General features: G+C 50.1%; 1 protein-coding gene across 48 annotated transcripts in view; it reads right to left on the reverse strand.

Moving 5' to 3' along the window:
• Window positions 1–24,944, reverse strand: part of TBC1D14 (TBC1 domain family member 14) — a 96,363-nt gene that overhangs the window by 33,694 nt on the left and 37,725 nt on the right. For 32 of the 48 annotated variants that reach the window (XR_014812109.1, XR_014812108.1, XR_014812107.1 and 29 more), the window contains 2 exons: window positions 24,098–24,218; window positions 601–719 (listed from right to left, as the gene is read on the reverse strand). Coding sequence is in view for 32 of the 48 variants with exons in the window: in XM_084971508.1 (XP_084827634.1) it covers window positions 601–719; window positions 24,098–24,218 (240 nt within the window). In the remaining 16 variants the exon portion in view is untranslated. Of the gene's footprint in view, window positions 1–600; window positions 781–3,698; window positions 4,089–6,874; window positions 7,267–24,097; window positions 24,219–24,944 lie in introns of those variants that run through there. The other 16 variants (XM_084971519.1, XM_084971540.1, XM_084971536.1 and 13 more) reach the window with 5 other exon arrangements.

Genomic DNA, 24,944 nt, shown 5'->3' on the forward strand with positions numbered 1-24,944 from the left:
GAGCTGCACCCGCAGCATATGGCGGTTTCCAGGCTAGGGGTCTAATTGGAGCTGTAGCCACCAGCCTACACCACAGCCAGAGCCACAGCAACGCAGGATCTGAACTGCGTCTGCAACCTACACCACAGCTGACGGCAACACTGGATACTTAACCCACTGAGTGAGACCAGGGATCAAACCACAACCTCATGGTTCCTAGTCGGATTCGTTAACCACTGAACCACGACGGGAACTCCTTATTTATTTATTTTTTTCCAACTCCCCACTTTAAAGAACACTCCCTGGAACTTCTTACAGTGACCAGCCAGGCTGTAATTAATAACAGCTCTGCAGTATCTGTAAATATGAAATCAAAATGAACAATCACCTGTATGGAAAATCCTGGTCCAAACTTCTACCCGAAAGCAAAGGTTTTCGAATCAGTCCCTTACTCTCGTAGACTAAACGGTAGGAAGGGGATGAAGAGGGCCCCACACGTTGAGCAAGTGACGTGCTAATTCTCCCCCCACCCCCACCTGGTGCTTTTCTAATGAAGAAGGTGAGGAGCCAATGTACCCATCCCCGAAAGCAAAGGCCCTGCAAGCTCTCCTGCAGACTCACGCTGGTCTGTCTTCCAGGATGAGGGCAGTGGTGGAAAGTGGCTCAAAATCAAGATTCTTCCTCACATTCTGCTTTGGAGAGGGTGGCCTGCTAGGTCGTCCAGCCTTGTCTTCACATTCCTAGGACAAAGAAACCAGGGATAACTGCAGGCCCGGCCGATGCTGACACTAAGCAGTCTTTCTGAAAGTAAGAAGATCGTTCGGCCATGAAGTCCTTTACAACAGTCTGGAGGATGACGCACTCAAAGCATCTCCCGCTCTTCAGAAGGAAAAACTGCCAGTGAGAGGCGTCCTACAGCTCTGCAATTCAGGTCATCACCTTACCAGGGCAGTGCGCTGCCCTGCTGTGGGGGGGTGGGGGGAGGAACGACACTAAGGATCTCAACATCCCAGCTGCCTGGCTCTAAGGCCCGCAAACTCATCTCAGGTCTCCTATGCTTCCTCTTGCTAAGAGGTGTGCTTTCTGTCATCTGAACACTGTAAATATTAACTTTATTGCAGTGGCCACTGGGAAGCTCAGAGCCAGAGTGATAGCCAATTCTAGCATTCATCTGACCCCCAGGCTTCACCTCAAATAACATGCCCATCTTAAATTGCTAACAGATTTCCTTTTTTGTTGTTGTTTTTCTTTCTGTCTTCTAGGGCCGCACCTGTGGCATATGGAGGTTCCCTGGCTAGGGGTCTAATCGGAGCTATAGCTGCCAGCCTACACCACAGTTGCGGCAACGCTGGATTCTTAACCCACTGAGCAAGGCCAGGGGTCAAACCCACAACCTCATGGTTCCTAAGTCGGATTCATTAACCACTGTGCCACGACAGGAGCTCCCAGATTTCATCTCATGGCATTTTACGTATTTTTGTTAGCCCTTCAAACCTTTCCTGAAATGAGGAAGGGGTTAAAGCAGAAACACAGAAAAAGAAATTCTTCAACACCTTCCTGTGAAGCCGTGACGGCGAGGTGCTGCATCAACCACCGTGCCATGCCCTGGACTTGCAAGCACAGCCTCCACACTACCAGGTCACCAATCTGTCCCGTGAACGGCAACCAAAAAACCTCAGTCACGGCTGGTGACCCACGTTCCAAACACCCAGCCAGCAGGGTTCAGGGAGCTAAGCAATCTGTGCCAAAGCGTCCAGTCTCTGAAACTGTGTGTTGTACCCTCAGCCCTCCGCAAAACAGTATGTTCTTCTTGCTGATTACAGACCAGGCTCCAGGACGCTCCGCTAAGGAGGCAACCTAACCGGGCAGACGGGGCGAGCAGGTGCAAAGTTAGCCCAAGACTGAAACACCCATGCCAGCATCCTCGGAAGCAGTGTCTGGGGTGGAGAGTGAATTTAATTTTGCTTCATGACTATTATTCACACCGGGGGTCAAGAGGGGCCTTACTGGAGCACTGGGCAAGCAGCTATGCTCTCAGCCAGAGAAGCCTACAGAGGCTTCTAAAAAGCTGAATGGAAAAATGATTTCCTCAAAACCCACAGGCGTGAGAAGGGCGTGCCCCAGAAGCACGCGGGGGGCAGTGTCTGCGCATCTGCACGCGCAAGGTTAAGGGTCCACGCGGCTCCCTCGGTGCCGAGATGCCCTCCACTCAGCCGGCGCTGAGGAAACAGACTCACTTTTCCATCCATTCAAACACCTGAGCACCTATGCGTGGCAGGTGCTCCATGCAGCTTAACAGGGGACCAAGCGGCCACCAGGAAGCATCCGGGGGGCCCGCGGGTGTAAGACGGCGAACTTCATGGGAAAAGCCACCGACAGCTGTGAGCTGAGCAAGGTGCAGAGGGCACCCCGCGCTTTAACGACAACTGCTCATGAGTGCCCTGGACGGCGCCACTCTTCTGCTGACCCTGCTCTAGGGACTCGTACGCCAAGGCTGCAGGCGTCAAGCCCCGAAGTCAGATGCCCGCTTCCACTCGCTTCTCTGCGCTCTACACACGGCATCTCACTTCATCCCCAACGGGCTCAGCGGAAGGGTCACCTCATTTTACAGGCAGGTCCCCTGAGGTTCACAGCGAGGTGCCTGGTCCCTGAGGCCACCGCCAGCACGGAGCTGGGCCTGCAGGACTGCCCGCCCTGGGCAGGCCCTGCCTCTCCTGTGGCTGTACTCACACGGTGTGCAGCTCTGCAGGGAAGAGGCCGCGTCCCCTCCGGGTAAGGGCGGCCTCCAGAGCCAGACAGGCCCGTGAGCAAATTCAGATCCACCAAGAACCAACTGCGACCTCGGGCTCAGCACAGCCCCTTCTCTGCACTGGGAAGAGCGAAAGAGCGCCCGGCAGAGGGGCTGCCTGAGGAGCCGGGGCCCGGTGGGCACTCAGCGCAGCCCTGGGGCAGAGGGGCATCCGGGAAGGCTGGCCCGGCCGCTGTCCGCCCCCGCCCCGGTCTCCTCAGCCCTGAAACCGAATGAGGCAAACAAAAAAAGGTCTGGGACCAAACACCACTCAGGGCGCCCTGCAGAGGCTGCAAACAGCACAGGTGTGAAAAGGAGGTGCGAAATACACAAAACACGGTGATTTTCTAAAAATCCAGCTCTTCAGTTAGAGCTCGGAGGCTCCACCACCAACAACAAGCCGCAACACCGCTGACAGCACCGTCCGAGGGCTTCGAACACACCACGGCGGCTCGCCCGGCTCACGCTAGCCCCCCAGGGAGGAGAGGGCCCGAAGCCAGGCGCCCTGGCTCTGCAGCCCCGCTGCCCTCTGCAGACTGCCACTCGCCAGAATTCACCACCCAGCAGGGATCTAATCATTGGTCTGCAGTGTAAATGACGCTTTCGACTATGAGACAAACCTGTAATATGAACTAAGTGCAGATGCAGGGCCAACACTTATGTTTTAATTGTATAGAGCAATGTGTGATTTAAAAAAAAAAAAGAGGAGGCCTGGCCTGTCCACACTTGAAATCCCAAGGAAAGGCTTTTCCACATTCGAAACGGCATCTCAGCATAGAAAGGGCTTTGGACATTGTTCCAGGGTCTGCTCCACACGTGGCTCTCATGGGGCTACCTACACGTGGGTCAACCGTAAGCTCATCCTCCACACCAGACAAACCAGCTCTAGGAACAAGAACAAGGACGAGTCACGCTCTCAGCTGTGAGTTACCGGCACTGAGGTCGGCATGGGATGTGGCGGGAGCTGGGGCTGTGGAAGCAAAAACACTTAGATCCTGGGTCCTGGCGGGACGCGAGGCCGGCCGCCCTGCTCCTCTCTCAGCTGCGAGACGGCAGCGACTGGGAAGAAAGACTCCTGCGACCGTGAGACGACCCGACTCCCATTCGGCGGCTGCCCACGACGTCTGAGCCCCTCCTGTGGGCCAGGCAAAGGGCAGGTAGTCCCACCTCAGTCCAACGTCTCAGGGTCCTGATGCAACCAAGTTTTGGGGTCTCTTGGCTCAAAGCAAGTAACAGCCATTTACGGGGATGCTCCTCAGAAGCCCTGCAGCTCATCAGCACGACCACCACTCAGGGACTGCCTCGGGGTCTGTGGATAAGCCTGGAGGGAATTCAGAACAGGGTTCCCCAAAGTTCTAGTGGCAAATTAGGTTAACCAATCTAAAAAAATGCTGCTAGTCATGGCAGCATCTTCTTTTTAAAAAAATCAAACAATAAAAAAAAAAACAAGAGAGCACATAGTAAGGACAGTTTGTTTCAGCTCTATACCTAGTTATAGCTGTGCCTTCATGAGAGCACTGAGTTTCAACCCAAACTGTCCAACCTGGGGGGGCAGGGGTAGGGGTCATGCCAAAAAAAGTTTGCCAAAAGCCACTAATTGAGAATAGGATGCAGTCCCTGCCCACAGCAGTTTATCTTGTATCTTGCTGGGAAGATAAGACCAATAGCACAGGAAAGCAGCAAACAAAATCTACTGCCCCCAATTTGGGGGGGGGGGCTGCTAAGTTGTGGCGTGTGGTCTGACAGTGAGCAAAGGTTCAGGAAAAACACAATAAACCAGGGCAGCTCAAGAGGCCTCAACACGAAGCAGGGGCCAGCACCTATTTGTGAAGGGGCCACATGGGGCCTGGCACTTTTGGAGACCTGCAGACCCCGTGGCTCACTCTACTAGGGGCAATAAGAGGCCAGCAGAGGCTACGAACCCAGAGCAGACAATGAAAAATGCCACCCAGGCGAGAGCAAGCCACGTGCTGTGGGAGCCCCAAGCACAGGGTGCCCATGGCTGGAGAGAAAAAAGAAAGTGTCTCATAAAGGTGCCATCTGAGGGGACAAAGGACAGGGGAGATCTGGGAGAGAAGCCGCTAGGGAGAGGCATCCTGACAGCACAAGAGATCACGGTGGGCAGGCCTATTCGTGGGTGAGCACAAGCACTTTACGTGGGCAATGATGCTGGGCCAAGGTTGTTCTGTTCTACGTTTTATGGTCTCAGAAATAAGCTACCTAGAGTTGATGGGACAAGCCAAGAGCGAGAGAAAGAGAGGAAGAAAGAGAGGTAGGAAGGAAGAGCCAGACTCGGTACACAGCCAGCAAGTAGGGAGTGGGAGGTGTGATGAGCCCGTGAGATACATCCAACGGCAAGGATGACATCTCGTGCATGATCTGAGCATCGCTAAGGACAAGGACGGGGCCTTAGACTCCTGAATTAAGTGTATGATCTGCCAGTTAAAAAAGAACAGAAGAGTTCCTGTTGTGGCGCAGTGGTTAATGAATCCGACTAGGAACCATGAGGTTGCGGGTTCAGTCCCTGCCCTTGCTCAGTGGGTTAAGGATCCGGCGTTGCCGTGAGCTGTGGTGTAGGTTGCAGACGCGGCTCGGATCCCGCGTTGCTGTGGCTCTGGCGTAGGCCGGTGGCTACAGCTCCGATTGGACCCCTAGCCTGGGAACCTCCATATGCCATGGGAGCGGCCCAAGAAATAGCAACAACAACAAAGACAAAAAAGACCAAAAAAAAAAAAAAAGAACAGAAAACAAGCAGCGATCCCATTGTGGCTCAGTGGGTTAAGGACCCGGGGTTGTCTATGTGAAGGTGCAGGTTTGATCCCTGGTCTTGCTCAGTGGGTTAAGGATCCAGCATTGCCACAAGTTGCGACACAGGCCACAAATGTGGCTCAGATCCGCTGTAGCATAGGTCACAGCTGTAGCTCAGCTTCGCCCCTACCAAGCATGGCAGGTCACCCTGTGGTACCTATTTTTTTCCTTTTTACTGCCACACCTGTGGCATATGGGGCTAGGGGTCAAATCAAAGCTGCAGCTGTGTCTATGCCATTGCCACAGCCACCCAGATCCAAGCCACAGCTGCAAGCTATGCCGCAGCTTACGGCAATGCTAAATCCTTAACCCACTGAGCGAGGCCAGGGATCGAACACACATCCACACAGAGATAACGCTGGGTCCTTAACCCAGGGAGCCACAAGAGGAACTCCCCCAAGGTACCTATTAAAAGACACGAACCAAGCTGAATGACAGCACAGCAGCCACATGAGGCCAGGCTGAGGGCCCTGCAGGGGAAGCACTGGGGTTGGCAGCAGGCCTGGGTCCAAACCATCACCTCCAGATCATCACCAGCAGCAGTGACCTTGAGCATGCTCCTTCACCACCCCCCCAAGCATGTCTCCTCCTCTACTAAACGAGAAGATTAAATGAGAATGAACTAACCCAACACACACAGCCACAGCAGGTGCCCCCAAATGACTGTCACTGTACTACTACAGCATTGTCACAGTATTTCCTGTTAAGAGGGGTACTTAATAAGATTGTGGTGAAGTCTAGATGAAGTGCCCAGAACACGGCAGCTGGTTTCACTTTGCCATTTGTTAACAAGCAACTTCTGGGGCGAGAGGGGCATTGTTTTAAAATCTGGGATGAGATCTGTTTTGTTTTGCCATTTTAGTGGGGGAAGTGGCCTGAACAGGTCTCACAAACGCTTAGCCTTCCAAATGACAGTTCTAGTGACCAATGAGGCTGGCCTCATTAGGACCCTTGCAACCCCTGAAGGGTCCTCACACTTCAATTATTTTATCCACCCCCCCCCCCAGTCCTTTCAGAAAGCACTAAGTTACCGGAAATGCTGGCTTTTGGGAAAGCAACTCCCAGGAGGTCTTTTTAATCCTCATGTTTCTTACAAACATCTAGGACACAAAAGTTCGTCTGTGGACGGGGAGTAAAATGTATTAGAGCCGAAGTGTGGGTTTCAACGAGCCTGGTTACTGCTGCGATCTGACCACCTTATTCGGACCTGGAGCAAACCGGGTATAGCCTGATTTCCCTGGGACCACGAACAATGAATGCCATTCAGGCCTCTAAGAGGGGTGACTGGCCTGGACTGACCTCAATCTCAACACCGGCTGCAATCCCATTTGGGGTGATAAGAATTAGGACGCGCTGGCTCGCTCTCCTGCAGTCTCTCACTCAATCCTGGGAGAAATCCACACGGAATCCCAGACAAAGACTGGCAGGGAGGAGGAAGGCGCATCGCCGCGGTCACATGCACGCTTCAGCTCGCTGGAACAGATGCATGGAACACGCACACATGCACACGGGCGCACCCACGCAGCGGCCTCCGCGCGGGTGACGGGCGGGCAGGCCCCCGGAGGGGCGCGGGCGGGGCCGGGCCCCACTCACCATGAACGCCGCGGGGCTCAGAGGCGCGCGGCCGGCGGCTCCATGCCCGGGCGAGCGAGCGAGCCGGGCTCCGCGGCGGGACCTCGGGCGGCGGCTCCGGAGGGCGGGCGGAGGCGGCAGGCCGCTCAATCGCGCGCAGATGCGGCGCCGCCGATCCGCGGCTCGGTTTCGGCGCGTCAGGCCTGGCTCGCAGGGACCGGGGGCGCCGGGGGCGGGCCGGGGGCGGGGCTGGGGAGGACCCCGAGTCCCGCGGGGGTCCCTCCAGGGCCCGCCGGGTGGGGAAGGTCACACGCACCCTAAGGACGCAGGACGTGCCCGCGCAGGCGGGCGCAGAGTTCAGGCGCGGGATGTCCACGCCGTCACAGACCCGCCGGCCTGATGCTCACACTAAGCAAGTTACGCTGCGTCCTCCGCTCACAAGTGCCACGCTGGAAATCGGACCTTCCGAAAAGGAAGCAGCGAAACCCCAAGCAACGAACGCCAAAGCTCTGCTTTGCAAGCTTTCAAAAACAATGAGACTTGTACCGTGCCCGAAGGAATATAAAAACAGTAACACTAGTAACCTTTGGGTAGTGGTTAGAAGCAATTTTACTCGACTACGGTTCAGATGTTTTCCACAAGAACGGTTCAAGCAAAACGTCAGGGTGCACACAAAAACACATAAAGGGAGAAGTTTGACTAGTCCTTGCTTCTAGGGACTTGGCTGGGAAGGGGCATTAGAGACTGTTGGGGGGGGTGCGACAGAAATATTGTCTAGATAAGCATCAACAAAACTAACTGAACAGCAGACTTTAGGAGAGAGCATTCCACTGCTGGTAGATTATACCTCAATGTTTTAAGTCTTTAAAATCCGCATAAGGTCACAGTTATTTCTGGTCAGCCCCGGGGTCCAACGGCCAAGGGCTGAACAAACTGGGTCTAAGACAACACAGACTCTCCTTCAGTTCCCAGACTAGGAGTACCAGGCTTTGCCCAGCTGACTTTCTGGGTAACACCATTACCAACTTGACACCAGAAACGTCTTCACTCAGAAGAAGCCTACAGTGTCCACGAAGCTGTAATAAAGAAGACAGACAATGACAAGGGATGACGAATATGTGGAGAATCTGGAATTTTCATAAGTCATTGGTAGTCGCAGCCATTTGGGAGAAGAATCTGGCAGCTTCTTATATAGTTCCATATACACCTACCACACTCCAGGGAACCGACCCAAGAGAAATAAAAAATGCATCCACAAAAAGACATGCATGCAAATGTTCACAGCAGCATTATACATAACAGCCCAACACCAAAAACAATCCCCAGATCCATTAAGGAAGGACTGGGTAAATAGCACTGACGCAGCAATACCGAGGGGCCCTGATACACGCGACCACATGGACGCCACATGGGGAGCCTCAGGAGCACTGGGCTGAGTGAAAGATGCCAGGCAAAAGGTAATGTGCACGATTCCATTTATACGAAATGTATCTTAAAACAAACCTCTAGAGAGAAAGCAAATTAAGGTTTGCCTGGAGCTGGGCAGGAGCAGAGATCCACTGCCCACAGGCACCAGAGAACTTTTCCGTGTGATGAAAATATTCTAAAACTGGATTGTGATAGTTGCATAACGGCGCAGGTTTATTAAAAATCATGAACATGTAGAATGAGTGAATTTTACAGTATGATAATTATACCTCAATAAAGCCTTTTTTTTTTTTTTAAGTAATAGGATAAAAAGGGAGAGACTGTTTCTGGCTGGAAGGATTACGGAAAGCCCTGTTGAGGAAAAATTATTCAAAATGTGGAAATAAGACAAAAGCATGGAGGAGGGGTGGCTTTTCACTTTATTGCTTGGTTTATTTCATTCTCTAGAAGTACCTGTGCTAATACCGGTTAGAGTGCAGAATCTGTAACGTGACATATTAGCTTGTGGATTCATGTCCAACAGAAATGATAACTCAAAAGATTGTTTTCTAATCCCCATCAGTTTGTGTAAGTTTAACCTAGCACTCTTATTCTAATTCTTCTTTGGTTTTGTGCCTATAAATACCCACTTCCTCAAATGCCTTTGGAATCAATTTTACCATCTGACTGATTCAGCGTATCTCAATGCATGAATCTTCCTTTTTTTTTAAGATTTTTATTTTTTCCACTATAGTTGGTTTACAATGTTCTGTCAATCTTCTGCTGTACAGCAAAGTGATCCAGTCACAAACACACACGCACATACATACACACACACATATATACACACATTCTTCTCACATTCTCCGCCACCATGCTCCATCACAAGGGACTAGATACAGATCCCAGTGCTGTACAGCAGGATCTCACTGCCCAAATGAATCTTTAATCCACAGTCATTTTTTTTAAAAAGGGAAATGTCACAAGAGGGTGGTAGAATAACCTTTCTATTAAGAGAAGAAAGGGACAAATAACTGAGGGCCATACACAAACCCGACTGGCTGCCGATTCCAAAGAACAGTTTGGTGCAGCCAGGGAGAGCAGAGCACGATCTGGTTACGGACACGGTCATGGTCGGATGCTATCATGGGATGACGATAATTTTCTTAAGTGTGTGATAACACCTCCATGATTGTGTAGAGAGCTGCATGCTGGTGTATTTATGGGTAAGACATCATGATATCTGCAACTTACTTTCAAATTTTTTTTAAAACGTCCTAGAAAGACATGACAAAGTGAATATGGCAGAATGTTAACAACTCTTCAATGCAAGTGGAGCATATCTGGCTGTTCATCATTCAATTACTCCCTGAGGAGTTGCGGTCGTGGCTCAGTGGTTAACGAATCTGACTAGGAACCATGAGGTTGCGGGTTGGATTCCCTGGCCTTGCTCAGCGGGTGAAGGATCCGGCATTGCCGTGAGCTGTGGTGTAGGTTGCAGACATAGCTGGGATCTGGCGTTGCTGTGGCTGTGGTGTAGGCCAGCGGCTACAGACCCGATTCGACCCCTAGCCTGGGAACCTCCATGTGCCGCAGGTGTGGCCCTAGAAAAGACAAAAAAAAAGACAAAAAAAAAAAAAATTACTCCTTGAATGCTTCTGTAGGTTTGAAATTTGTCTTCACAAGGGGAATAAACTGGTGACAAATCAACTTAAACACCTGTCCCCACGGAAACACTCCCTGCCCTGCCATGTAGACTACAGCAGGGCCCTGTTCATCCCTCTCCTAGCATCCTGTTCTGTTTTCTCATAGCACTTAATCACAACTTGTAATTACGTGACTCTCTGATTAGTATTTATTTCCCTCAAGAGACTACGAAACCTCTGAGGGCGGGGACTTGCTGTAGCCTTTTCACCACTGAGGGCCAACGAAGTACACAGCAGAGACAAGACCCTCAGCATCTGTGGGATCCATCCTTTTTCCATCCAGCCAACAAGCACTTAAGGTGCTTGGTCCTAGGAACCAAGATGAACAGGCTGCCTGCTCTCAGTGGCTCACAGGCCAGCAAACAGACAACTACCACGCTACCTGGGTGCTCAGTCCTAGGACAGAAAAAAAACTCAAGGTTCCAGGAGCCCCCAGAGCAGCTGACCCAGCCTGAGGAGTGACTGGTGACTTTCTGGAAATAATCCCTGCAACCGGAAGAGAGCCAGCTCCATTCTCGCAGAGAGGCATGGGCTCTCCGCCTCTCCACGCCTCCCACCCACACCCAGTGCCGCACATACTTCGGAGGGCAGCCAACCTGAACCCACAGGCTCGCTGACTTTGAACAGGAGAGAGATGTGTTCAGGATGTGTTAAACAGGCAGCAAGATGTGCTTCCCCAAACACACTGCTCAGCTCTTCTGGCAGGCTGTAACCTGCAAGTCACTTTAACAATAGTTTCCATCACACATTTTAGAACGGAGTACCTACCGTTTATAAAGTTCTAACTATATATTATACCATGTGATAACTTAAAGCAAAAATAAGAAGGAAATAGAGCCTTTTATCTATCTCACTATTGCATTAGATTTCGTTTTTTTTTTTTTTTTTCTTGGCAGCGCCTGCAGCATGTGGAAGTTCCCGGGCCAGGGATGGAACCCGTGTCACACCAGCAACCCCAGCCACTGTGTGAAAGTGCTGATTCTTTAACCTGCTGCCCCACAGCAGGAACTCCAGGTTGGACTTCTGTCTTAATTCACCTGTTAAGAAGTCTTCCTCAAGTTTCTGAGTTAACCAGCGCCCCTCCCAGCTTCTGTATCTCCATCAGTTCGCTGGATTCATTCGCTTATGCGATTCATCTGCAACACGGCTGTCTTCACCCTTTTAGGTCCAGGAGGTAGAACTGACTGGTTTGTCTGAGGCAGCAGCCTAACAGACAGGCGGACAAACTCGGCCTTGCTACAGACCCCGGGGCGTCGCAGAATCAAAAGGTGACTGCAGGGACCGCTTCAGTGCCAACCTAGGAGACGGTCAGGTAAATCATGACGCAGCTACACAAAGGCCTTTAGTGAGCAGAAGTGAGGTCGCAGACGAATATTTAATGACCTGGGAAATGCTTACGTCGTCAGAGAGATGAGAAGAAAGTCTACAGAGTGGTACATTGTGAAATTCTGACATTCTTAACAGTCATTCATCCATTTAACACACACGTGTTAACACTCCACTAAAGCCAGAAACCGTTCTGACCCCGGAGATGAAGCGACAGAGAAGCACACAAGGTCTGCTCCCAGGTCTCCTCAGTGTGTGTTCCAAGAGGGCTGAGAGGCAGGCAATAAACAAGCAAACAAGTGGGCAAAAATTTAAGATGGAGAAAAGTTCTGAGCAGAAAGTCCCGAGAGTCCTGTGACAGAGGGACAGCCGATGGGTGGCGGTGGCGGCTCCTTCCCACAGAATGAGCAGGGATATTTTCTTTTTTCCTCTCTTTTTTTTTTCGGCCATGCCCCTGGCAGTGGGGAAGTTCCCGGGCCAAGGATCAAACCCGCACCATGGCAACAACCCAAGCTGCTAGAGTGACAGCGCAGGAGCCTTAACCCCTTGCACCACAGGAGAACTCCAGGGAAAACTTCTTGGAAGACACCATGGAAGAGTGAGCATCTGAGCTAACCCGGTGAGTCTCATCAGCCCTAACAACCCCACGAGATAAGCACTGTGCTAGGCTGAACGACGGCCCGCCAACACGCCCATGGCTCAGTCCCTGGCACCGGGGCTAGTGCCTCATACAGCAGAGGAGACGCTGCAGACCTGATTAACGTTATGGACCCTGAGCAGGGGAGATTATCCTAGATTATCTGGTGGGCCCCATATAACCAAAAGGGTCCTTAAAAGCAGAGGGAGATGTGACTGTAGGAGGGGAAGGCAATATTCTGATGGAAGCAGAAACTGGAGTGAGGCAGCCCAAGCCAAGGAATGCCCGCAGCTTTTAGAAACTGGAAGAGAAAGAACAGGTTCTCTCTTGGAGCCTCTCAGAAGACAGCTCTGCCAGCACTCTGATTTTAGTCTGGAAGACTCATTTCAGACTTCTGACCCCCAAACTACAGGAGAGTAAATCTGCATTGTTTTAAACCACCAAGTTTGTGGCAGCGGATTGCAGAAGCAACAGGAAACGGTATAGCACTCAGCATGCCCTGCCGCGTTTTCCCCCAGATACAGCAACAAAGACTCGCCTGAGCACCTGTAAGTCCTCGATGGCCAGTGGCGGGGGCGGGGTGTCTAAACCCAGGCTCCTGGCTCCAGAGCCCCATCCATCACCTCCCCTGAGGCACTGCCTCTGAACTGAGATGTCAGTTTCCCAGAATTGTGTTCCCTTCCTGGCCCTAGGGCCCCGTGAGCTCTCAGACACAGGCATGAGGCCCAGGAACAAAAACACGTGCCTGTTAATCCAGGGATACCATGGAGTTTCTGGCGTCAAAGAGGAGGCTCCACCCGAAGTGCTTACTCAGGCCGACAAGATGTTGCTTCGGGAGTGTTGTGAGGTCAGCTTCCATGAGTAACTTAAAGGAAAGTACAGTTAACAGCCTGACTCTCCTCAAATCTCAGGTCTCTCCAAGTCCTGCCCGGGCACTTGCTGAGTCTGTGTCGTCAGGAGGGCCCGCAGCACGCACTGCAGCCCACGAGACGACGACGACGACGACGACGACGAGGAGCCAGCCGGGCCTGGGCCTGCTGAGTCCTGAAGAAGGCCCAGGAAGTGGCCCCCTGCGGATCTGCCCATGACTCGAGATTATAAAATACCTGGAAATCTCAGTCTTCCATCAGGTATTAGGTCAAGGCGAAAGAAGCGGTTTTCGTTGGCCGTCAGCATCTTCCTATCGGCACATTAAATTGCTCGGAGAAGAAGCATTTGAAAGCTCCTGAGGGCCCCCTCCCCAGGCTCCCTGGCCAGGTCTTCCTTGGAAGCTGCCCCAATTCAGCTGCTTCCATGAACACACTTTTCCGGGCCAGGTTATTCGATGGGCCACCTAACTGCAGATGCTCTCGCCTGAGCCTACAGTCAGAAACTGGACTCAGAGCATGGGTGGTCCCCTCTGAATCGTCCTGGCCACAGCATCTTCAAGGTCAGGGTCAGGCAGGTTGCCAGTACCTATGGCGTGCAAGCAGAGGCGCTGCACAGCTGGACCTCAAACATGCAAGGGCAAGAAACCAACGGAAGCTGCTGAGAAAGGCCCGGGGGCAGGCACTGAACTGTCAGAGGCTCCCACCTGGAAAGGCTGTGGGTGAAGAGGGCTTCCTCTGCCTACCTCTATCACTGGGGTATCTCTTTTTTTTTTTTTTTTTTTTGGTCTTTTTGCCTTTTCTAGGGCCACTCCCTTGCGGCATATGGAGGTTCCCAGGGTAGGGGTCGAATCAGAGCTGTGGCTGCTGGCCTACGCCAGAGCCACAGCAACGCGGGATCTGAGCTGCGCCTGCGACCTACACCGCAGCTCACGGCAACGCTGGATCCTTAACCCACTGAGCCAGGCCAGGGATTGAACCTAAAACCTCACGGTTCCTAGTTGGATTCGTTAACCACTGAGCCGCAATGGGAACGCCCATCTGGGGTATCTCATAGATATGCTTCCATGAACTATTTTTAGAATTTGAAAAAAAAAAAATATTTTTAAGCCACTTCAAATGGAACCCAAGGCTGATTTTGCCAACAGCAATCTCCTAAATACACTAACCAGGCCACCGCAGCAGCAAAGCTTTAAAGGTGTGGCCATAAGGGGACCAGCCTGAGAGACACCTCTGAGCTTTACTGAGCTCCCACCGGACACGGATCGAGCGCCCAGAACACCCACACCTCCCCTCCCGACCCCCCACGAGCACAGGCAAGGTGCGCGTTATCTCTGCAGAGGAGGGGACCAAGTTCAGGGTAGCGACGTCAGGTCATCGGCCTAGTCACCCGAGTGACTGTGCGTGACAGCGTGAAGACCCAGACAGGGTGCTCTGAGCCACCGCGAGCGTTCCTCCCCAGCCCCCTGCTTTCCCGAGCCTGGGACCCCGGCCCCGGCGGCTGTGAGAGGCCCCAGGGAAGCTGTGTGCATGTCCTGTTGTCGCAGTCCTGTGTCTCTGCGGGGACCACGCCAGGAAGACAGCGGGCGCGCGCTGAATGCTGCCCGCAGGCTGCCGGCGAAGCGCAGCCCTGCCACGCTGGGAAAAGCAGCAAACCCGAGGAAGCGCTGTGCACGGGACTTTCCGTTCATATCGCTACAGGCAACTGGGGTGAGAGGGTTACACTCCTCGCATAAATGAGCCGTAACCACAGCAACAGCAGGACACAAGCCACCCATAGAATGAAAACAAAGTTCAAATTAAAATGACCGCACTGCCACTCGCCTTTCTCCTCTGTTCCCCTTTTCTTTCGCTTCCAGAAAGGGAACATGTGGAAATGTGAATTGTCATTAACCTGCTGCCTCTCTGAAATCCAAAATGAGTAGGGACTAGACGTTTCACGAAACAGTCTCCCGAGAGACTCACCCTCAAGCAAAAGGTCCTGATTGCATACAGATGTGCCAACCACCTCAACAAGCCAAAACTTCCAAAAGAGACTCCACTTTACTCTGGATCATCAGCTGCTGGGTAGTTTCCCTCTCTGCTCTAGCCACTAGGAAGCTCAGTGTCAAATCTGAAGGGTGCCTCTTGCAGCTGCATGGAAACTTGTGAGCTGTGCTTTGAGGTATCCCTTAGGCTCAGGGTTTTTTTTTTTTTTTTTTTTTTTTGTCCTTTGCCCAAATTTTTCAACATTTTTTTTTCTCTATCATTTTGCACATTTTTTAAAAAACTTTTTTTGGAATAGACCTGCACACAAAACAAAACTCAGAAGGTACACAGTGAAAGTCTCCCTTTTCTCCAGTTCACTCGTCTCTCCCTCCGAGGCAACGTTATGATTACCAGGTTCATAGGCGCCTTTCCTGACGCCGGATCTGCACTCGCAAGCAAATGCTTGTATCTTTATGCACACAGAGCACACTAATATAGAGGGTTATTCATCTTGCTTTTTTAAGGTAGGCACTGAATTTTACAGAGGGCTTTAATCAATTCTCTACTGCCAGGCACTTAGCTAGCTCACAATCTTTTATAATCAATCTTTTTTGTAGTCTTCCAGTATTTTGCAATTGATACCTTTAGAAAACCATCATTTACCTACACACTAATTCACCTGTAAGATAAATTCCTAGAAGTCTAAATGCTGGGTCAAAAGTACCCTAACTGGAGTTTCCGCTGTGGCTCAGTGTAAGGAACCTGACTAGTATCCATGAGGATGCTGGTTCGATCCGTGGCCCCACTCAGTGGGTTAAGGATCCGGCGTTGCCCTAGCTGTGGTGTAGGTCGCAGGCATGGCTTAGATCTGGTGTGGCTGTGGCTGTGGTTGGGCCGGCAGCTGCAGCCCCTATTTAACCCCTAACCTGGGAACTTCCACCTGCTGATGGGTGAAGCCCTAAAAAACAGGGGGGCCCCGACTGACTGACTGAGTCATTTGTTCATGTCAGCTTTATGTTTTCATTTAACACGCACTTAGCTCTTTTGGTGCATGCGCGTCTGTGGCTATTAACACAAACGGTCTTGCAGCCACGACCCTCATGATCCAGACACAGGACGGTTCCATCATCCCCAAGACCTTAGTAGCCACGCCGGGCACGGCAGCGTTATCTTCTCAAGTATGTCGTATAAATAAAATCATACAGGATGTAACCTTTTGAGACAGGATTCCTACAGTCAGATAATACCCCCGAGATTTGCCCAAGCTTGTTAATATGGTGGCGTACACTGATTGATGCTCAAATACTAAACCTGCTTTGGATTCCTGGGATAGATGCCACATAGTCATGGTATACTACCCTTAAAAAAAAATGTGTGTGTGTGTGTGTGTGTGTGTGTGTGTGTGTGTGTGTGTGTGTGTGTGTGTGTGTGTGTAGCTGAGTTCAATTTGCTACTATTGCGTTGAGGATTTTGTGAGGGAATACAGGTCTCCAGTTTGCCTTCTTTGTACTGTACTTTCGTGGTTTTGGCATCAGGCTAACACCAGCCTCATGAAATGAGTCATTCCTTTCTCTTCTAAAAATGGTGTCATTTAACTTTTTGGTAGAACCGAACAATGAAACCGCCTCTGGGCCTGCAGATTTCTTTTTCTGGAAGGTTTTTAGCTACAATTTCTATTTCATTACTAATTACAGGACAATCTGGGTTGTCTACTACATCCTGGATAAGTTTTAGTGATTTGGGATGTTCAAGGAAAAGAACCATTTCTTCTAGGTTATCAGAGTTACACATGCAGGGTTTTTAATAACATTCTCCTATTATCCTTTTAATTTCTACAGCATCTGTAGTGTCTTCTTTTTTCATTCTTCTTCTTCATAATTGGTTCTCCTCTGTTTCAGTCCGTTTTGTTAAGAGTTTGATTCTGTTGGTCACTTCTTTTTTCTTCTCTCTCTCTCTTTTTTTCCCTGTCTTTTTGTCCTTTTCTAGGGCCGCACCCGCAACACATGGAGGTTTCCAGGCTAGGGGTCTAATTGGGGGTTTCCAGGCTGCTGGTCTACACCACAGCCACAGCAACACCAGATACAAGCCATGTCTGCGACCTACATCACAGCTCATGGCAACGCCAGATCCTTAACCCACTGAGTGAGGCCAGGGATTGAACCCGCAACCCCATGGTTCTTAGTCGGACTCGTTTCTGCTGCGCCACAAGGGGAACTCCCTGTTGGTCATTTCAACGAATCAGCTTTTGGTTTCACAACTATTACGTTTTTCTGTTTTCAAGTTCAGTGACTTCTAGTCTCATACTATTTCCTTCCTTTTGCTTGCTTTGGGTTTATGTGCTCCTTTTACAGTTTCTTAAAGCAGAACAATTAGATTCAAAACCCTTTTTCTTTTCTAATGTGACTGATTTAATGCTATAAATTTCCTTCTAAGCACTGTATCCCACAAAGTTTGATAGCCTGTAACTTTACTTCAGTTCAAAATATGTTCTCCTTTTCCTCCTGACTCTCCTGTTGTCCAAGATTTATCTAGAATCGTGTTACCTCTTTAGTTTCCAAGTTTGGGGAGATGTCCTTATAATCTTTCCGGCGTTGGTTGAGCGCAATTCCACTGCAGTTCAAGGAGGTGTTCTGTGTCATTTCAACCCTTGCCGATTTAGTTTCTTTCATCATCGAGGTTGTGCTTTGTCTTGGTGACAGCACGTATGTAAAAAGGAGAGGTGTGGTGCTCTTGCTGGAGGCTCGAGTGTTCTGGGAATATCACTGCTGGTCACGTCTAGGTTCTGGCTAATTCTGTCAAGAGTTCCCTCATTTACGAAGAGGGGTGCCATCACTCCAGTTGTAACCTGCCCCTCGTTTCACATCTGTCGGACTTGGCACATGTATTTTGAGGCTCTGTCGTTAGGGGCACACATGTTGCATATCCTGGTGTCTTCATGAGGTAACATGCCACCTTATCCCTGGTCATTTTCTTTGCTCTGAAGTCTGCTTTTTCTGATATTAATACATCTGCTCTATCTTCATTTTGACTAGTGTTTCCATGGTAGTATATCTTCTCCATCTTTTAGTTTTAACTACATATTTTATAGTTTAAGTGAATTTCTTTTAGGCAGCATATAATTGGGTTTTTTTTTTTTTTTTTTTTTTCTTTTTAGGGTATATGGAAGTTCCCAGGATAAGGGTGGAATCGGAGCTGTAGCTGAGGCCTGCCACACAGCCACAGCAACACCAGATCCAAGCCACATCTGCAACCCACACCACAGCTCACAGCAACGCCAGATCCTTAACCCACTGAGCGAAACCAAGGGTCAAATCCACGTCCTCATGGATGCTAGTAGGGTCAGTTACCACTGAGCAACGACAGGAACACCCAGGGTCATTGTGTTTGTTTGTTTGTTTTTTGGTCTTTTGTCCTTTTAGGGCCACACCCATGGCATATGGAGGTTTCCAGGCTAGGGGTCTAATTGGAGGTTTCCAGGCTGCCGGCCTACACCACAGCCACAGCAACACGGGATCCGAGCCGCGTCTGTGACCTACACCACAGCTCACAGTAATGCCAGATCCTTAACCCACGGAGCAGGGCCAGGGATCGAACCCACAACCTCATGATCCCTAATGGGATTCGCTTCCACTGCACCAGGACGGGAACCCCCAGACCATTTACATTAAGGTAAGTTATTGGTGTGCTCCCGTTTAGGCCTCGCATCTTATTTGTTTTCTGTTTTTCCTTCCTCTGTTTCTTCTTCCCTGCCTTGATTTTGGATTTTTTTAACTTTTTCTGGAGTTCTCTTTTAATGTATTGCTTTCTAGTCTCTCTTTTTATAGCTTCGTGGTTGATCTGAGATTTGCAAGATCCTTTTCCACAGTCTAATTAGAATCAACATTTTAGTACCTCAAGTGGACATAGAGCCTCATGTCTCCCACCGCAGATTTTATTTGTAACATGTGTTACAGCTGCACATACAGCAAACACCACACAACATTACCTTTCTGCTTTCAACCAAACATACTGTGAAGAACTCACGGGGAGAACAAGGGTCCAGTGTGTCCCTCTGCCATTTCTGCTCCTCAGCCCAGCGTTCCAAGTTTCCTTCTAGAATAATGTCCCTACTGTCTGGAAAACTTCCTTTAGCCATTTTTTTAGATCTGCTGCCAACAACTCCTCTTAGTTTTCCTTTATCTGAAAAGATCTTTATTTCACTTTCACTCCCAAAGGGTGTTTTGCTGGATATAGAATCGGGGTTGAAGGTTCTGCTGTTGAGCTGTTTCCCCTCCTGGTGGCCTCCGTGGTTTCGGAGGAGAGAATCACGGTGACCCAAAGGGCCGTCCCCCCTTTCTCAGGCTGCTTCGAAGACCCCCTTTCTCTGCCTTTAGTTTCAGCAATTTGGCCACGATGTGTCTGGGCACCAACGTCTTTGGCGTTCACGGAGCCCCCGCACCCACCAGATCTGTAGGTTTTTATCTTTTGTCAGATTTGGGATGTACTCAGCCATTATTTATATTACCCTGTATCAAGCTGGGGGGATACCAGAGGAGGAAAAAAAGATAAACCCAATCGATTCAGTGGGACTCTGAATTCTGGTCTTCTTCCCTAACCCAGCTGTTTGAGATTCCTTGTCAGCATCTCAATAGCTGCTCCATGTACTGTGTTCAAGTTTTACAGCTGCGTTCATGGGGAGAGACGGGTTAGAGAGGGCTTAGTCCTTCGGACCCATAACCGGCATCTGATCTGTTTGTACACTGGCTCAAACCCATTTCCAAAGGCATGAAATAAGAGATGATAAAAACAAAGGAAGCTTTCATTTCTTTTTCTTTCTTTCTTTTTTGTCTTTTGTCTTTTCAGGGCCACACCAGTGGCATTTGGAGGTTCCCAGGCTAGGGGTCTAATCAGAGCTACAGCCGCTGGCCTACACCACAGCCCACAGCAACACCGGATCCTTAACCCACTGAGCAAGGCCAGGGATCGAAGCTGTAACCTCATGGTTCCTAGTTGGATTCGTTAACCACTGTGCCACAACGGGAACTCCAGCTTTCATTCCTAAATGAAATGAAACTGCTGTAGATTTCACCTGTGGACCAGCCACCAATGACCCGCACTGCCCAGCCAGGCTTATGCTTCCTGCCATTCGTGATGACTCGGGATTTTCCGAGCGCAGAGGTGAGGATGAATATCACTCTAAGTTGCCCTGGGTTTGCCTTCTTCTGGATTCTCCCTTTAACATCTAAGAGCTGGCCTGAAATTCCAGAAGGCCATTCAAGACATTCCAGGCTATACAAACCCAAACACCTGTACTTATCTTTGCTCCCACGACAGAGTTTATCGGGGACACTGAAACCCACAAGCTCTTCCTTTCCTGCACCTCTCCTTGCCACGACTAGGAGCTGCCTCGGCGCCCAACCGGAGCCCAGCCTCATCCCCTGACAACAGCGCCAGATGGTCCTGTCTACATACATAGTGTTAGGTCTCAAAGATCCAGAATATCTGTTATAAAGCATCCGCAAGTGTCTGCGGCCCTGAGCCCCTCGGACATCTATTCAAACTACAAAGGCTCACCTTTACTTTTCAAATGACCTTTTCTTTAACGAAATAAAAAGAGGAGTTCCTGTCGCAGCTCAGCGGTTAACGAACCCAACTAGCATCCATGAGGGCTTGGGTTTGATCCCTGGCCTCACTCAGTGGGTTAAGGATCTGGCGTTGCTGTGAGCTGCGGTGTAGGTCGAAGACACGGCTCGGGTCTTGCATTGCTGTGGCTCTGGCTCCGAGTGGACCCCTAGCCTGGGAACCTCCATATGCCATGGGTGCGGCCCTGAAGAGACAAAAAGACCGATAAATAAATAAATAAATACTCAAAAGAAAGAGCACAGACAAATTACTGAATGGAAAAATACCAAAATGCAAACAGTAGGGGCAATAAGACTCCAAGTGTTTTCTTTTCCTTAATTTGCTGATGTCTTATACATATTCTACAAGTCACAGAACTGAGAGGTCAGTAATACTAATTTATCTAAAGGAATCCATTCTCCATTTCCCAGAAACTTGAGCAACTGGGGGCCGTAACCACCAGCCGTAACCACCTCCTGCCAGGCTGCGCCGGGAAGGCTAAGAACACGTGTCCACATGGCCTCACTGGAGCAGGAATTAGAGTTTACTATACATCTTAATTAGGCTTTAGCTCTATCTAGAGTTACTGCCACCACTTGGGATCACACGTCTACACACTCAGGCCCCACACGGGCCCTCTAAAGCTGGGGTGCTGTGTGAGCAGACATCTGTGACAGCAACCAGCTCGAGTCTGGTGCCCAGGAGCCTCCTCATAGGGGCAGGTCCCTGGCTCAGGATCCTTCTCAGGTCTCGCTGGCGTGGGGGGAGTGGGAGGACAGGGTGAGAGATGAGAGGGCCAGAGACACAAAGCACGAGCAACCAGGACACAGCAGGACTCTGTGACGCAGGAAGGTACAGTTGCATCCTTTATTATTGATGGTTGAAGCCAGACAGTCCTCTTCTTGGCAGGATTGTGTTACCACATAATTAGCGACCTAGTCACTTCAGTTCACGAAAGTCCTCTAAGTTCAAGAATATAATCCAAGTTTGCGTTTAAAAACACAGGGTACAACAAAGGTAACAAAGAAATTCAAACGTGATGCAAGTGACACTAAGAGCCATGGGAAGATCTATTTAGAACAGTGGCTACTTCTTTGAAAAGTGTGAGTTTCTTTAAAAAAAAAATTTTTTTTTTTTTTGTCTTTCTAGGGCTGCACCCATGGCATATGGAGGTTCCCAGGCTAGGGGTCTAATCAGAGGCATAGCTGCTGGCCTACACCAGAGCCACAGCAACGCCAGATCCGAGCCACATCTGTGACCTACACCACAGCTCCCGACAACGCCAGGTCCTTAACACGCTGAGCAAGGCCAGGGATCAAACCAGCAACCTCATGGTTCCTAGTTGGGTTCGTTAACCACTGTGCCATGACGGAAACTCCCTCTTTTATTTTATTTTATTTTTTTTATTTTTTTTATTTTTTTTTTGTCTTTTTGCTATTTCTTGGACCGCCCCTGCGGCATATGGAGGTTCCCAGGCTAGGGGTCGAATCGGAGCCATAGCCACCGGCCTACGCCAGAGCCACAGCAACGCGGGATCCGAGCCGCGTCTGCAACCTACACCACAGCTCACGGCAACGCCGGATCGTTCACCCACTGAGCAAGGGCAGGGACCGAACCCGCAACCTCATGGTTCCTAGTCGGATTCGTTAACCACTGCGCCACGACGGGAACTCCGGAAACTCCCTCTTTTAAAAATTTATAACAGCTTAACTACTGAGTTTCCTAAGAAATTTATAGCTGAGCTCTGCATATAAACTTATCATATTTGATAAGTGATTCAAATTCAAAATGTAATAATCTATAAAAATGAATTCCAATACTGATTGACTGAGTCTCCCGAGTCCAGATAACTGTTACAGGGAAACGTTAGACAACATTCAAATCATCTTTAATTTGCCGAGGTACGAAAAATGAAATCTGCGCAAAGCCGCCTTGCTGTCGAGCAGAGCCCCAGCGTGTGCTCGCTGCCTTGCCCTGTACACCGCACCCCCGTATCTAGCACATTTCACTCAGAGGGGCCACGATATGCTGCAGCCCCACAAGCCCCCCAGCGCCGAGTCAGACCCCACTTCCTCTCCCCTGGACTAGACCAAGAGCAAGTCGCACTCTGGCCAGGGGGATCTTGTCACCCCACACAAGCAAAGCCCACGGGGTACCCCAGTGCCTTCAGGTTCTGAGCACATCACACCCCACTCGTGGGCCCCACGGACAGCCCGCTCTCACCAAGCCCTGGGCTCACGTGCACACAGCCCCTCGGCACCAGCTGCCCACAGCTGCCCACTCTTCCTGTGGAGAGGCAGAGAGGCAGAGCAGGCCCGGGCCCCGGATGCCCGGGCCTGAATGCCAGCTCTGCTGCTTACCAGCTGCACCTGCCCGAGCCACTCAGCCGGGACTCAGTGCTCCTTCGGTGAAATGAACACAGCAGGAGTATCTCCTTCCTAAGGCTGTTGCGAGTTGTAAGTGAACTAGACACCAAGCGCTGGCTCCCTTAACACTGGCGCACGGCAGTCACTGGGCACACGCTCCCCGTTACTACCACCCTCCGTCGCGCCCTTGCTCTCCGTCTTCAGTGCGGCCTTGCCCGGCAGGCCTGCGGTGCTCCCTGCGACGCCCACCCTGGGACCATTCCCTCACTAGAAGGCGCTCTGGAGCACGGGTGCTGTGCCGCTTCTCGAACCCCAGTGCCAGGCATGAGCCCTGGTGCATAGGAATGTCTACTGAGCAACCAACCGTCCACGGATTCAAAGTGAGGGCAGGCAGGAGACTCGCTGGAGCAGGGTCACCGCGTGGCTGGGCCTCGGGGCCAAGCAGAAGATGCAGGTGGTGAGCATCGGGCTGCCGAGGCCACACCCCCCCCCAGCCTTGCTGCGTGGATGCTGGAGCCCCTCCCTGGGAAGATGAGCACATGCCCCCAGGGACTCGTTTCACTCCCTGCAGGGGAGCGAAGCAGCCCGCAAAGTGATGAGCTGCCACAGGCCTGGCCTGACTCTGAGCCCCATCCTCTCCCCCCAAGACGTGTGGGCGGCTCATACTGCAGCCCGGGCAACAAAGGCCAGAGGCCTCTTGGTCAGGCCGGCACTGGGAGGATTGGGTCCCAAGAAACTCTTGGGATCAGAGGGGGAGGATTCTTTAATATCAAACACAGTAATAAAAAGTTGATAATAAACACATTTGCAACTCTTACTGAAAAAAAAACTGATTAAACTTAATCAAGGTATATACATCTAAAGCCCAGCTCTCTCAACCAAGCTCTCCTGTGGGTGCATCACAAACTGAGAAAAGAAAAAGGTTCAAGTCACCCACATTCTGAAGACAGATTTTAGGTACTTAGCATGCAAGTTAAAGTTATTCAAGTTCAAAGCCTCCATAACGGTCATTTTCACATGGTTGATAAACATAAGCTGTATAGCATCTCTCTGTGTATTTGTAGCTCGTATACCTTTTGCATTTTCTTCGAATCTTTCTGAGCATTCTCTCGGAGTGGTACTTTTCCAAATAACTTCCATCCCAAGTCGTTCTGTTTGTCGAGCCTTGCATTTTGTTTTCTAGCAAGCAAATTCCTACAGGAAGAAAATAAAAGGGTTAGGGAATTCCTGGGTATTTACAGAAACTCTCTAACAAAAAACAAGCAGACTTTCCTTTGAGAGAACAATGAGATGAACCATCAACTTTAATTCTTCAGACTTGATTTTCATGTAGACACAGAACTATGAAGCAGGTGAACAGACCCTGAACCACCACAAATAACCTTTTCATGATTCAACGATTACATGTACAAGTGCTGTAAGTTAGAGTAAAGAAAGGCATCGTAGCATGACAAAGTGTATTCGAAAAACTGAGCTTTGAAGTCGGCCCCAAACTGAAATCACTCACTAGCTGTGAGTCTCTGAGCAGGGTATTACCCTCGCTAAGGCTCAGTTTCCTTGTGTTTAACAAGGGTCGTTATACAAATTAAAACTACACGTATGCAGTCAGTGCTTAAAAGATAACAGCTGCTTTAGTACTTAACTTTTAACTTCGTTTAAATTATCTATAAATCTGTATTACCTATTTGTAGAGTCTCCATGTATCAAAGAAAGCCACTCCTGCTATAGTCACAAGGTCTTCTCTCCCAACAACATGTAAACAAAAGTCTCAACACAAATAAATCCCAAATGGTACCACCAAATAAACTATGTTTTGAAATGTATGGTTTTGGTACATTCATTAAAGACAAATGGTTTCTAGGGCTCATTGGAAAGTAGAAGAGGAGCATGAAGCATCTTGTGTGCTAAAAAAAAAAAGTG

This window comes from Sus scrofa, chromosome 8 (genome assembly GCF_054392235.1).
Source record: "Sus scrofa isolate SSC_HxYL_T2T_F1_AM1 chromosome 8, Sscrofa_HxYL_maternal_Yorkshire_Landrace_v2.0, whole genome shotgun sequence".
NCBI lineage: Eukaryota > Metazoa > Chordata > Mammalia > Artiodactyla > Suidae > Sus > Sus scrofa.